Source organism: Panthera pardus, unplaced genomic scaffold (assembly GCF_024362965.1).
Source record: "Panthera pardus isolate Hobbes unplaced genomic scaffold, ASM2436296v1 HiC_scaffold_11, whole genome shotgun sequence".
In the NCBI taxonomy this organism is placed as follows: domain Eukaryota; kingdom Metazoa; phylum Chordata; class Mammalia; order Carnivora; family Felidae; genus Panthera; species Panthera pardus.
In genome coordinates this window covers 60,804,121-60,820,209 of record NW_026526666.1, presented here as the reverse complement: position 1 = coordinate 60,820,209, position 16,089 = coordinate 60,804,121, and the positions used below count along the sequence as shown (strand labels likewise).

Genomic DNA, 16,089 nt, shown 5'->3' with positions numbered 1-16,089 from the left:
AGAAAGAACATGGCCTTGTAGACAGGCCAGTGTCTACCTTTTACCTCTGTTACTCCAGGCAAAGCTCTGACTGTCTCAGTTTTGTTGGCTGATTTATAAAATGAGGAAGCAGCCGCATTATGGGGAAATGAACATGGTCTTTGCCATCAACCTGGGTCAAATTCTGCCTTTGTCACCCTTGGGCTATGATTTCTGGGGCTACTTAGCTCTTAGAAATCTCAACTCTCTTCTATACAAGTAGGGCTAATAATATATACAGCCTAGGGTTGTTGTAGATATTAAATGAGATAATCCATGGGACATCTTAGCATGTAATAACAAAAGCCAACCTTTAACAAATACTTCATAAGCATTTTAACATGTTTTCAATAACACCATTAGGCAATGTTATTTTTAACCAAGTTTTACAGATGGGAAAACTGTAGCTCAGAGATGTTAAGTAACTTCCTCAAATTTTCAAAAGTCAGCAGGTGGCAAGATTCAAAGTCAGTCCTCTTACTCTGAACCCCATGTTCTTAACCACTGGGCTTTCTGCTACTCTGACTCTTCAGAAAAAGTTAGTTCTCCTGGTTCCTTGAAAATATAAATAAAATTGATAAACTTTTAGCGAAACTCATCAAGAAAAAAAGAGAGAGTAGTATTCCATTGTATATATAGAGCACGTCTTCTTTATCCATTCGTCAGTTGATGGACATTTAGGCTCTTTCTATAATTTGGCTATTGTTGAAAGTGCTGCTATAAACATTGGGGTACAAGTGCCCCTATGCATCAGCACTCCTGTATCCCTTGGGCAAATTCTTAGCAGTGCTATTGCTGGGTAATAGGGTAGTTCTATTTTTAATTTTTTGAGGAACCTCCACACATTTTCCAGAGCAGCTGCACCAGTTTTCATTCCCACCAGCAGTACAAGAGGGTTCCCCTTTCTCCACATCCTTGTCAGCATCTATAGTCCCCTGATTTGTTCACTTTAGCCACTCTGACTGGCGTGAGGTGGTATCTCAGTGTGGTTTTGATTTGTATTTTCCTGATAAGGAGTGACATTGACTATGTTTTCATGTGTCTGTTGGCCATCTGGATGCCTTCTTTGGAAAAGTGTCTATTCATGTCTTCTGTCCATTTTTTTTCACTGGCTTATTTGTTTTTCAGGTGGGGAGTTTGGTGAGTTCTTTATAGATTTTAGATATTAGCCCTTTATATGACATGTCATCTACAGCAATGGTGATGGAACTAGAGGGTATTTTGCTAAGTGAAATAAGTGAGACAGAGAAAGACAGATACCATAGGTTTTCACTCATAAGTGGATCTTGAGAAACTTAACAGAAGACCAGGGGGGAGGGGAAGGGAGGTGGAAGGTACAGAGAGGGAGGGAGGCAAACCATAAGAGACTCTTGAGGACAGAGAACAGACTGAGGATTGATGGGGGGTGGGGGAGAGAGGGAAATGGGTGATGGGCATGGAGGAGGGCACTTGGTGGGATGAGCACTGGGTGTTGTATGGAAACCAATTTGACAAATTATATTTAAAAAGAAAAGAAAAGAAAAAAAGAGTACCAAAATTGATAAAATCAGAAGTGAAAGAAGAGAAGTAACAACTGACACCACAGAAATACAAAGGGTTATAAAAGGCTACTACAAAAATCACATGCCAACAAATTGAACAGCCTAACAGAAATGGAGACATGCCTAGAAATCGGCACTCTTCCAAAACTGAATCAGGAAGAAATAGAAAATCTGAACAGACCAATTATTAGTAACAAAATTGAATCAGTAGTCAGAAAACTCCCAACAAGCAAAAGTCCAGGACCAGATGGATTCATAGGTGAATTCTATGAAACATTTAAAGAAGAGTTAATACTTATTTTCCCTAAACTATTTCAAAACTAGAAGAGGAAAGAAAGCTTCCAAATACATTCTACAAGGCCAGCATTACCCTCATACCCAAACCAGACAAAGACACTATCAAAGAAGAAAAGTACAAGCCACCTCTGCTGAACATGGATGCAAAAATCTTCAACAAAATATGAATAAAACCACATTCAACAACACAATAAAAGGATCATTCACCATGATCTACTGGGATTTATTCCAGGGATGTAAAAATTGTTCAATATCCATAAATCAATCAACATGATACACCACATTAACAAAATGAAAAATAAAAATCATATGATTATTTCAAAAGATGCAGAAAAAAGCTTTTGACAAAATCCAACATCCATGCATGATAAAACCTCTCAACAAAGTGGGTTTAGAGGGAACGTATCTCAACATAATAAAGTTCATATATGACAAACCCACAGCTAACATCATACTCAATAGTAAAAACTGAGACCTTTTTCTCTAACATCAGGGATAAGACAAGGATGTCCACTCTTACCACTTTTACTCAACATGATCATAGAAGTCCTAATCACAGCAATCTGACACTAGAAAGAAATAAAACACATCCAAATTGGCAAGAAAGGAGTAAAACTGTCACTATTTGCAGATGACATTATACTATACATAGAAAACCCTAAAGACTCCACCAAAAAACTATTAAAAGTAATAAATAAATTTGGTAAGGTTATAGGATGCAACATTAATGTACAAAATTGCAAGCTCTCCTCTGTACTTGTCTCTCTAAAATTAGAATAACTTGATCCACATAGGACTGATATAGATTTAAAAGAGTTAATTTATATAAACCCTCCAGCATCACACATGCATACAGTAGGAACACAATAAATTTTCATTCTTCATTTCTCAAAACTGTGATTGGCTGGAAGGAAAACTTGTACAGCCTTTTCCTTTGCTTAAATTTTGCATCTCAAAATTAATGCAGGGAGATGAAAAGAGTTTTGGAGACGGACAGTGGTGATGGTTGCACAAAAATATGAACGTACTGAATGTCACTGAACTGCACACGTAAAAATAACTAGGATACTCGCACTTACATAATGTGTATTTTACTTCAATAAAAAAATAGAAAAACAGAGAAAGGGCACGAGGCCACATATCTTTCATTTTAAAACCAGGACACTTGTTGGGATGAGCACGGGGTGTTGTATTAGGGGATGAATCACTGGATTCTACTCCTGAAATCATGATTGCACTATATGCTAACTAACTTGGATATAAATTTAAAAAAATAGTACATGCAATTTTTTTTTAATGTTTATTTATTTTTGAGACAGAGAGAGACAGAGCGTGAATGGGGGAGGGTCAGAGAGAGAGGGAGACACAGAATCTGAAACAGGTTCCAGGCTCTGAGCCATCAGCACAGAGCCTGACGCACAGAGCCTGAGCCATCAACACAGAGCCTCACGAACCGCAAGACCATGACCTGAGCCGAAGTCGGATGCTTAACCGACTGAGCCACCCAGGCACCCCAGTACATGCAATTCTTAAGAAGGAAGATAAGATCATGCAAATGTTGGAAGCACCCTTACTGCCAAGCCTTCCAAGTAAGAATCCCTGTGTTTGTTGACACACCCTTCCTGCTCTATCCCCACTCCCACCAGGTAACCTGAAGGGTAAGGGAATATAGTGTGGCACTGTTGTACATTCTGCAGGTACCTAGATGCCCAAATCAACGGGCAAACATTACAAATTAAAGAATTCGGCATCTGATACAAACTGGTAAGGAAGAAGTAAAACTCTCACTCTTTGCGGACGGCGTGATAGTATGTATGGAAATTTTGAACGATTCCCCCCCAAAACTACTAGCACTGGTAAATGAGTTTAGGAAAGTTGTAGGGTACAAAATTAACATACAGAAATCTGTTGCATGTCTATACACTAATAATGAAGTGGCAGAAAGAGAAATTAAGGAAACATCCCCACTTACAATTGCACCAAAAATAATAAAGTACCTAGAAATAAACTCAACCAAGGAGGTAAAAGACCTGTACTCCAAAGACTGTAAAACATTGATGAAAGGAATTGAAGGTGATGCAAACAAATGGAAAGATATTCCATGCTCATGAATTAAGAGAATCAGTGTTGTTAAAATGTCCACATTACCCAGAGCAGCCTACAGATTTAATTCAATCCCTATTAAAATACCAACAGCATTTTTCACAGAACTAGAACAAATAATCCAAAAATTTGTATGGAACCATAAAAGACCCTGAATAGCTGAATCCAGCTTGAAAAAGAACAACAAAACTGGAGATATCATAATCCCAGATTTCAAGATATACTACAAAACTATCGTAATTAAAACAGTATGGTACTGGCACAAAAATAGACACATAGATCAATGGAACAGGATAGACAGCCCAGAAATAAACCCATGCTTTTATGATCAGTTAATCCATGACAAAGGAGGCAAGAATATGCAATGGAGGAAAGACAGTCTCTTCAACAAATGGTGTTGGGAAAACTAGACAGCCACATGCAAAAGAATGAAACTGGACCATTTCCTTACACCATACACAAAAATAAACTTAAAATGGATTAAATATCTAAATGCCATACCTGAAACCATAAAATTGCTAGAAGAAAGCGTAAGCTGTAATCTCTTTGACATCACCTGTAGACACATTTTTATAGATATATCTCTTTTGGCAAGAGAAACAAAAGCAAAATTAAGCTATTGGGACTACACCAAAATAAAAAGATTTTGTGCACCGAAGGAAACCATCAAGAAAACAAAACACAGTCTACTGAATGGGAGAAGATATTTGCCAATGATACATCTGATAAAGGGTTAATATCCAACACCAACTCAACATCAAAATACCAAATAATCCTATTAAAGGTGGGCAGAGGACATGAACACACATTTTTCCAAAGAAGACATACAGACTACATGAAAAGATGCTCCATATCACTAAAAGGAGGCAGATGCAAATCAAAACCGCAATGAGATACCACCTCACACCTTTCAGAATGGCTGAAATAAGAACCACCAGAACTAACAAGTGTTGCCAAGGATGTAGACAAAAAAGGAACCCCAAGCACTGTTGGTGGGAACACATGCTGGTGCAGCCACTGTGGAGAACAGACTGGAGTTTCTTCAAAAAACTGAAAATAGAATTACCGTAGGATCCAGTAATCCCACCTCTAGGTATTTACCAAAGGAAAATGAAAACACTAATTCAGAAAGATATATGCACTCCTATGTTTATTGCAACATTGTTTACAATAACCAAATATGGAAGTAACTCAGGTGTCTGCTGATAGATGAATAGATAAATATGTGGCGCATATATATATATATATATATATATATATATATATATATATATATAGATATATAATGGAATATTGCTCAGCCATAAAAAAGAATGAAATTTTGCCATTTGCAACAACGTGGATGGAACTAGAGAGCACGATGCCAAGTGAAATAAGCCAGACAAAGACAAACACCGTATGATTTCACTCACATATGAAATTTAATAAAACAAAACAAATGAACAAAGGAAAAATGAGAAAAAAGAAAAAAACAGACTCTTAAATACAGAGAACAAATTGGTTGTTTCCAGAGGGGAGGTGGGTAGGGGGATGAGTAAAATAGGTAAAGAGGATTAAGATTACACTTATTCTGATGAGCACTGAGTAATGCATAGAATTGTTGAATTATTATATTTATATACCTGAAACTAATATAACACTGTATGTTAATTATACTTGAATTTTAAAATGATAAAAAAAAAGATAAAAAATTTCAACATCTGTTTAGCCCTCTTTAGGGCGTCTTCTTTAAGATGGAAATCCTGTCATTTGCAACAACATGGATGAACCTGGAAGACGTTATGCTAAGTGAAATAAGCCAGACAGAGAAATAATATTGCATGATTTCTCTTCTATGTGGAATCTAAACAAGTGTGACTCAAAGAACTAGAGAGTACAATGGTGGTTACAAAGGACTGAGGACATGGGGAGGAGTTGGTCAAAGTGTACGAATTTATAAGATGAATAAGTTCAGGGGATCTAATGTACAACATGGTGACTGCAGTTAATAGTACTGTATTGTGTACTTGACATTAGCTAAGAGAGTAGATCTTAAGTGTTCTCACACACACACACGTAACTATGTGAGGGAATAGATGTATTAATTAGCTTGATTGTGGTGATCGCTTCACAATGTACATCAAACCATCACATTGTGCATTTAAAATATATACAATTTTTTTCATTTATATCTCAGTACAGGTGAGGAAGTATTAATCTGTTTTCACATTATTGAGATATCCTCCTATGAAAAGACCTTTTTGAGTTTACAACAAAAATAAAAATTACCGTAATATAAATCTTAAAAATTGAAGTAAGGGTCTTTCCTCTTTACAGGAGAGTAAGTCGGGCCGTTCAGAGTTCCACCTTGACAGCACTTAACTGCCAGCTGAGCACCTGGTCTGAGTGGACAGAATGCTTTCCATGTCAGGACACAAAGGTAAGACATTTTTAACCAGGTTGGGGGCATTCGATATTTGAATGGTGAACTAGGCATTTAAAGGGAGACAAATAGGTCTATAAATCTGAGGTCTGGGTTGAAATCAGGTCTAGAAATAGGTATTTGGAAGCCATGGGCACACAGATGGTGGAATTTTTTCTGCTTTTGTATATAGTCATTATGGGGTGAGGCTACATAATATGTATATGTTAATGGCTGATGTGCAGAGAGGGGGCCATTCAGACATAGGCACACTGATCCCCGTGCCTCTCTGGATCCTGGTCAATCTGTTGCCCTCCGGTGAAGGTCATTTAGAGGGGCTAATAACCTGTGGGGAGCTGAGATAAACCAGAGAATGTTCCTGAGGATTCTACTTTCATGGCTTAAAAAGGCTGACACACCCAATCAACAGACAAGAGTCTATCTTGCCCACCTAAGTGGTTTTGAACGGTCCAAAATGGTCACTAAACCCAGTGTCATCTCAAAGAAAGGGGGACTTTGGGAGCACCTGCTCTGCTAGGGCGGAGTATTAAAATTCTGACCTTGTTCATAATTACTGGCTCATGGTAATAATAAAAGGCAGAATAACTCCTGTTTTATTACTATTTTAAAATCTCTACAGACAACACATGCCTTTACTGGATGTACCCAGGGTAGGATGTCTCCAGGCTCCCACCTCTCCCAGTTGGAACACCATTGCCTGAACATTGTCTATTGGTACATTACTGTCAAGTCTAAGTGGTTACGCTCTGATTCTACCACTCGGATTCTGACTCTGCATCTTACTTGTTATGTTACTTTGGGTATATATTTTATCCTCTCCATGCCTCTGATTCCTTATCTATAAATGGAAGTAGGAATTGTACTTACAGCATAGGCTTATGAGTATTAAATGAGTAAGGTATGCACAGTGCTTTCCATGGCACCTAACATATAGTAAGTGTTCAGTAAATGTTAGCTGTTTGTATAATTACTACACATGCCTCCCTCTCCAACCAGCTGCCACTGCCTGAATCAAGACTTGTTCTTCTCTCCCCTGAGCTTCTGAAGAGTGGGCCTCCAGACCCAGTCTTCGGTGACATGCAGGGCTACCTTGTGAATGAGTTGTTCAAAATCACATGGAATTCAAAATCACTACGGATGGGAACACAATTGGGACTTCATTTATTCAGCTTCAAAGCCTGAAATTATTTATTTTGCCTCTCCTGTCTCTGAGATATGCCAAGGAATCCCAGACTGCCCCGTTCAAAGATATCTGGCTCCCAGAATCTCATTTTGCTTTGATATCCTGTGTTACTTTTCTGAGTCTGCTGTAACAAACTGGGTGGCTTAAAAACAACGGAAATGTATTCTCTCACAGTTCTGGAGGCCAGAAGTTTGACAGGGCCATGCTGCCTCTGGAGGCTCTAGGGGAGAATCTGTTCTTTGCCTCTTCTGGCTTCTGGTGGCCACCGGCAATCCTTGACTTGTGGCCAATCTCTGGGCTCTGCTCTCTACCCCTGTGGCCACATTACCTCTTCTTCTTCTGTGTGTCTCCTTTGTGTGTCTGTGTTAAATCTTCCTCTGCCTTCCCCTTATAAGAACACGATGATGACCATTAGGGCCTCCCTGGATAATCCAGTGTAATCTCTTCATTTCAAAAACCTTAATAATATCTATAAAGACCCCTTTTCCAAATAAGGTAACATTTACAACTTTTAAGAACTAGGACTTGATTTCTTTGCATGGCCATTATTTAGCTTATTACATATCCTAAACTGCGTTTTCCCCTCATGTGTTGCTGTGTAGACAGCAGAGAGCACAGGTGAATGACTTACTATTCAAATTAGAATTGAACTTCTCAAAGTAATGACTCAAAAAGACATATGTGTCTTTAAAGTAATCCTTAAAACAAATTCTGTTAATTATGTAAGGGAAAGACCATCCTAGTTTCTTCTTATTCATATGGTTTTTATTCCTCTCAAAATCACCCAAACAAAGATGTGCATTTCTGGAAAGAAATATTATCGACTAGCTAGAAAAGAAAATGATATCTTAATGTTACCAACACAGGCACTAGCATGGAGAAATCCCTAAGGGAGTATCTGCACCAACCTTTTGGCAACACAATGTCTTCATTATTTGATAACGACCTAGAAAATGGGGAGTCAGTGGGAATGAACCTCATGACTGCACCATCATTCCAATACAGGAACCAGGGGAAGGTGATAATGTCATTTATAGTTACCATTTATTAAATCATTTCTATATACCAGGCACTGTGCCGATGCTTTAATAAATTCTTAGCTGACTTTCATAGCCAACTGTAAGTGATGGATAGATACCACGGTCTTTGGTTAGGTCACCCATAAAGAAAGAGGCACAGCCTAGATTTGACAGTTGGTCAGTCTGATTCCAAAATGCCCATGTGCCTGATCACTTCACTCTCCTGCTTCCCCCTCCACTCTGTGGAGAGTCATAAGCGATATTAGTGGCCATCTAATCCAATTCCCATTCAGTCATAAATCCTTCTGGAGTAGCCCAACAGCAGGCTAAAAAAATGATATTGATGTGGTAACTCTTATTACTGAGTATATTCAAGACAGCAGGCAAAGTGCTGACTTCTTTACATGTATTATCGCTAATGTTCACAAGACCCCCATATCTCTCATTCTATAGATGAGAAAACTGAGGGTCAGAGATGTTAAGTGATTTACACAGTGACACATACACAGTAAGTAGCAGAACTGGAATTCTAACCCAGCTTAAAATGGGATTCAGAATAGTATTTGATCTCCTAAAGTTGTGGGGATTAAATGAGATAAAGAATATGAAGTATCCAGCTAACAAAACACACTCAATAAATGGTAGTTACCATCATCATCGTTGTGTTGGTAACTGCAGGTCTTAAAACTCTGACGGACTTTTTAAAGAGTGAGAAGGAGATTTGGCTGTACGTTGGTACGCTAAGCACTTCTTTATGTACTGATTTGTGGGGCAAAAGGTTGGAAGAGAATTAAAATGTCCTCATATTTCCAAACCAATTGTTAATCACACTCTCTTCCCATTGAGTTTATAAATCCCTATCACTGTTATTAACTGGGAGGTAGGAAAGGCAAATGGACAGATTTACTCTTCACCTTTTTTGCTACCTCTGTCTCTTTGCCAATGAGCAGTTGTGGAGGCAGAAGGAGACAAGAGGAGGGAGGGGGAAGCTGCAGCTCCACATGTACCCACTGGAACCTTCTGGAAAAACTCCACTGATAATGATGTGGAACCACTTCTGTTTAATGGGCACCAATGATATGTCAGACACAGGGCCAGGTGATTTCCTCACACATTCTCTCATTTAGTTGTCACAACACCCTTTCAAAGTGAGGGGTCATCATACTTTACATATTAGGAAACAGAAACTCAAAGGTAAATGAACACAGGTGAAAGAATCATTAGTAGCTATACTTAGTGAGGTCACCTAGGTCAACCACCTCATTTTACAGATTTGGAAACTGAGGCACAAATTACCAGGCACTGATACTTTACATAGCAAGGAAGAAAGAGGTTCAGGAATAAAAAACAAACACCAGAACCAGATCTATAAATACAGAGAACAAACTGATGGCTGCCAGAGAGGAGGTGGTAGAGGGATGGGCAAAATGGGTAAGGGGAGTGGGAGGTACAGGCTTCCAGTTATGGAATGAGTAGGTCATGGGGATGAAAGGTGCAGCACAGAGAATGTAGTCAGTGTTATTGTAATGGCATCGCATGGTGACAGATGGGAGCTACACCTGTAGTGAGAAGAGTGTAACATAAAGAAGTTGAATCACTCTGTTGTACAACTGAAACTAATGTAATATTGTGTATCAGCTATAGTAAGGAAGGAAGGAGAAAGAAAGGGAAGGAAAGAAAGGGAGGGAGGAAGGGAGAAAGAAAGAGGACGAAAGAAAGAAAGAAAAAAGAAAAGAGAGAGAGAGAACAAAAGAAAGAAAAAGGAAGAAAAAGAAAGAAGGAAAAAGAAAGAAAGAGAAGGACAGAAAGAAAGATGGAAAGAAAGAAAGAAAGAAGGAAAGAAAGAAAGAAAGAAAGAAAAAAGAAAAAGACGAAGGAAAGAAGGAAGGCAGGAAGGAAGAATTAGGCCAGGAACTCACTTTTCTTGTTGCTCAAACCTTTGCTTTCCTACTTATTTATGAACCTTCTTGAAGGAGGGGCCTGTGGGCTGAGCCAAGGCAAGAGGCAGCAGAAACTATGGCACCGCACATTCTCTTATTGGACACTTTGCATGGAGCTCTCCATACAGCATGTTTTCTATTGTTATCTATTTTGTCTCCTCAACTAGACTCTAAACTTCTTGAAGGTGGGAATGGAACCTCATATTTCTCTGAATATCCTAGTGTTCAGCTTCCTCTTTCTACACTAGTGCCCAAAGCTATACACCATATAGAAAGCAGTATCATGAAATCATAGAGCTCCAAGATTGGTGTGAATTTTATTCTTTCCATACTTCCTTCAACAAGGATTTATTCATATGCAGTCAAAGCTGAACCCAGGGACTGAGATGATGTCTTCATTTCTTGGATGGTCTCTTTTTACATAAGTAGGCTAGATGACCACTTGATGCCCACAGTTCCCAGCAAGTTGGGCAAAAAGAAATGGTCTTTTCTAAAGTTCTAAAAGAAAATCTTCAGAGAGAATAATGATTGCCCTAAGGTTGAGCCATGAACCAATCTCTAAATCAATCACTGTAATTTGGCATATGGTGCCCTGGTTGACCTGGCCTGGTTCATACCCACACACTCCTGTGATTTGGGGGGTGAGATCATCTCCACCTGAGCCATATGAGATATGTTCCAAGGAAAGAGAGGATGCCATGACTGGAAGAAATGGTACGGAGGGAAAGCAACAAACATCTCATAAAAGTGCCTCCTGTGTACCTGACCCTAGATCAAGTGCCAAGTGTATGAAGTCAAATAAGACGTGGTCCTTCCTTCACCACTCCTCCTCACCATGCAAAAGGTTCTTAAACTAGTAAGAAAGGTAAATGAATAAGCAGACAAGGGATCACAACTTTATATGACAAATGGGAAGAGAGAAGGAGGTGCAGGGAACTATGGAATATGTTACTTAGGGAAGGCTTTCAGAGGAGGTACACTGTGAATCATGAAAGATGAATAGGTACTAAGTGGTTGAATAAAAGGGAGGGGAGAAGGTCCTTCCTCTCAAGTAAAAAGACCCCAGAAATATTTTGTTTGAGTCTTTCATTGGATGCTTGACGGCCCTATTCAATATCCCTGCTGATGGTTGAGGCACCTCTGGCTGAATACCACCAGTTATGAACATCCCCTCCAAAGACAGCTTTTTAGGCACCTCTCAATCACGAGACAGTTATTCCTTATGTTGAGCTGACACCCGCCTGCACAAATCTTGTTTGATTGATAGACAATGAATGTGTCTGGTTCAAAATCTGATTTAGTACCGATTCCGGAGCCTCCTGCAGCCAAACAAGTTTGGGGGAACCATCTGCAGTGGTGATGTCTGGGATCAAGCCAGCTGTCAGAGTCCCACAGCTTGTCTAGAGCAAGCGCAGTGTGGACAGGATTTCCAGTGTAAGGAGACAGGTGAGTAGCGTTCCAGTGAGATAACAGCTACGCCCGTCAAACTTAATGTGCAAAACAGTCACTCAGGAGCTTGTGAAGATGCCGACTCCTGAGCCCTTCCCCTAGAAGTTGGCATTCTGTAGGTTTGGGATGGGGCTCAGGAATCTGCATTTTAAGCCGACAAGTAACCCAAGTAATTTTGATGTAAGTTTGTAGGAACATCTGTTGATTCATTTAGAAAAGGTACAATTCACTCATTCATCCATTCATTGGATAAATATTGACTGGGCATGTATGTCCCAGGCAATGTTCTACCTGCTGGGGATACAGAGATGAAAAGATGATGTGCCTGACCTCGAGGTACTCCTAGTCTCTTTGGGAGAGAGACCTACAAGGAGTGATGATAATATTGTATGATAGCCAGCGTAATGGGTGTTTGCTCATGGTCCAAGGGGAGTCTCTGGCAGGGGATGCTCAAACCTGTGCTGGGAAGTCAGAGCAGGCTTCAAAAGGGCACTTGAGTTGGGACTTAGAAAGGAGCAATGGATTTGCTAAGAGAAAGAATATGCAAAAGCACAGGGATTTAAGGACTGGCGATAGTGCAGAATGATTGCAGGTCAGGGCTTTGGGAAGAGAGGTAGAGGTTGGGCCAGGTAGGGAACTGGGGGCTAGACCGTGGCATTTGGAAGAATGGGAATATTTAGGAGCCACAGAAGGATACAGAGAAAGGTCACTGGAGCTGCATATGGAGGATGAATTCTAGAGGGGAGCCTGCCGCAGGGTCTGAACAGGGGGTGGGGGCTACGGGTGGGAGACAGCGAGGCTGCTAGGAGGGCAGAGGCGGTGAGGACAGAGACAGGATGCGACATGATGAAGGTGGGGGAGGGGCTGTTTCAGAAGTAGGGGGCGCTTGGTGACTCTGGATGTGGGTCATGGGAAGAGGGAGGAGTCTGGGAGGCTCTGGAAGCATCCACAGCCTCTCCTCTCTCAGGTCGCTGCCTGAAACGCCACCTCGTGTGTAACGGAGACAAGGATTGCCTTGATGGCTCTGACGAGGATGACTGTGAAGATGTCAGGGTCATGGAAAGCGACTGCAGCCTGTATGACCCCATTCCAGGGTCAGAGAGTGCGGCCTTGGGGTGAGTCCTGCTTCCTGGCTGCTTGGGCCCAGGGAATGGCTTCTCTTCAATCACGAGTATTAGCTTTAGCAACACAAGAGGGTCTTTTAGGAGAATTGCTCTGCCGAGTGTCCTGTGAGGCAACTCTCTGTCCCCCTAAGGTGGCATATTGGTCCACTCAGGCTGCAATGGCAAAAGAAATGTATAGCTTATACAAAACAAAAATGTATTTCTCACAGCTCTGGAGGCTGGAAGTCCAAGGCCAGGTGATGGCAGAATTGGTTTCCTCTGAGGCCTCCCTCCTTGGCTTGTCGATGGCTGCCATTTCCCTGTGTCTTCACATTGCCCTTCCCTGTGTGTATGTCGGGGTCCTAGCCACCTCTTATAAGGACACCAGTCATTCGAGATTAGGGCCCACCCTAATGGCCTCATTTTAACTTAATTACCTATGTAAAGACCCTCTCACCAAAATCGTCAATTTCTGAGGTAAGGAGGTCCAGGACTTCAACACATAAATGTCAGGGGGACACAATTCAGCCCCTAAGACTCATCAAAGGGGATTCTTATTGATTTTGATCATGACTGTGAGATAAACAGAGTGGAAGCATGAAATAGTGAGGTGTTAACTTGAAAATGAATCCCTGCTTATTGGCAAAAAGATCACAGACCATGACCTTGCTCTCGTGTGATTCAAAGGAGCATTGAAATACACTTCACGAGTGTGCTTTACCTACACGGAACACTGAAACCAGCAGAATGGCCCCACGCCCACTCCCAACAGCTGGTTTTTTATTCTGTTCAAGATCTCAGAAGCCTATCCTGATATCTATTTTTTTTTTAATTTAAGCATTTCCCAGTTTTTAAATTTTTAATTTATTGCTACAGAAAGAAAATATGTTTGAGGTAAAAAAATGAAAGTCTTCCTTCGCCCTCCCCGACCCGCATCCCACCCAATCACCCTCTCTCAATTCCTTCCCTGGAACTGACCCCTGTGTAACAGTTTGGTGTAGGACTTTCAGATCATGTAAAAAATGAACCGAAAATATACATTGTATGGAAGCTGTGCCTATATGTATTGTGCATGATAGACATAAGCATATTTTACATAAATGTGATCATATTATACATATTGTATGTAACTTGCTTTTTTAACTTAATATATTTGGAAGATTTCCCCCCATATTTTCTATTGTCTTTTCCTAAGCAACATAATGTTCCATAACAGGGGTCAGCAAACTATGGCCTGAAGGCCAAATTTGGCCTGTTGTCTGTTTTTGTAAATAAAGTTTTATTGGAACACAGCTTTCACCCTACAGTGATGGAGTTTAGCAGTGGCAACAAAGACCTATGGGCTGTAAAGCTGAAAATAGTTCATGTCTGGCCCTTTATAAAAAAAAGGCTGCTGATTCTTCTCCCATAGTATCACTACATGAAAATTTATTTGACTATTGAAAGATGATTATATTGTTTCCCATTTTTTCCCTATTATAAACAATGCTGCAGTGGACATCCTTGTACATGTATCTTTGTGCATGTGTGTATTTCTGCATAGATTTCCAAAAAGTGGCATTTCTCTATATCTTTTTATTTTCATTGGGGTTTCTGCAACCAGCTTGTCTAAATACAAGTAGTCTTAGTAACCTCTTATGCTTAGAGGTTATAGTACGTCTTAAAACTAATTATTCTTTTGACTTTTTGTTTGGCTCACCGGAGAGCCTATATTTATAAGCCAAAGGCAGAAACATGTTCAATGGTCGAGAAGATAGAAAAGTAAGCAGAGAAGTAAAGGGAAGGAACACAGATTTTAGTGTCAAAAAATTTTATCTGTGACTATAGGCAAATTGCTTAATTTTTCTGAGCTTCAGTTTCTGCATTTGCAAAATTGTCAGGAGGTTGAAAGTTAACACATGCTAAACGTCTGGTAGAATGTGTATTCAATTCACCATAGCTATTATTACACCACTTCCATTAATATGAAGGAAGAGATGGAGAGAGGAAGGGAAGAAGGAAGTTAACATACCTTGAATTTCTACTATATGCTAGGTGCTCTATAATTACCCATTTATTTCTTCAAGACAGGTTTTATTCATAGTTAACCCCCTGCTCATCTTCTGCCTTTGTGTCTTTTCATGGAGGGAATGAAAAAATATGACACATGTTATGACAGAGGTAATCACTGACTGCCATGGGAACACAGAGGAAGCAATAGCTGTCTGTCCAGGATAATCAAAGAGGGTCAGATAGAGGGGGCAATGTTTGAGTTGGGTATTAAAGGCTGAATAGGAGCTTGAGAGGCAGAGACAAGAAATCATTTTATTATCTATACCATAAGAGGTTTCGATTGTTAGGTCCTGGATCTCTTAGCCAAAGTGAAATGTTTTTGTTCCATTAACTTTCTCTTTTTCTAGAAAATTAAAGCTGTATTTCATCTATGTAACGCTGTTTATGCCTATGTAAGGTTCTACTGTCTGTGGCTTAAAATGCAGTGCCTAGGCAGATGGATGTGAAATGCCCCAGAGAGAAAAGCAAAGGAAAGTATTTCTGGGAGGGTACTGGGCTAGGGGAGAGGAAGTATCCCTTGTTGAGTGCATAATATGGACTATCAACTGGACTTCCATTTTACTTTAATGCTCTCATTTAGACGCCCCAAAAACCATGAGAAGTGGTTTTATTCTGTCTGTTCTTCAAACGAGGAAAATGAACTTCAGAAAGCCATCTATAATGTATCCAAATTCACAGAGCTGGTAGGTGACCAAACTGGAAATTCAACAGGAGTCTCCATGATTTTCAAATTGTACCCTCTGACATTCCAGGCCGCCCTGAAAACAATGGCCTTTCTGAGGGTCAGATTCTCAACTTAGCAACGTGAGTTACACCCAATATGTCAAGTCCACTTTTTTTTTTTTTTTTTTTTTTTTTTTTACCACCAAAGCCTTTTTCCTGAAACACTACAAACAAAACCCACAATGGCAGCATTTACTTGCTACTTAATATATGCCACGTACTTTATGGCTCCTTGTATG

General features: G+C 40.0%; 1 protein-coding gene across 1 annotated transcript in view; it reads left to right on the top strand.

Moving 5' to 3' along the window:
* The window catches only part of C8A (complement C8 alpha chain), a 69,070-nt gene that overhangs the window by 14,884 nt on the left and 38,097 nt on the right, over positions 1-16,089 (top strand). Inside the window, exons 2-4 of the mRNA XM_019449146.2 lie at positions 6,276-6,378; positions 11,825-11,969; positions 12,940-13,087. Coding sequence (XP_019304691.2) covers positions 6,276-6,378; positions 11,825-11,969; positions 12,940-13,087 — 396 coding nt within the window. The remainder of the gene's footprint in view (positions 1-6,275; positions 6,379-11,824; positions 11,970-12,939; positions 13,088-16,089) is intronic.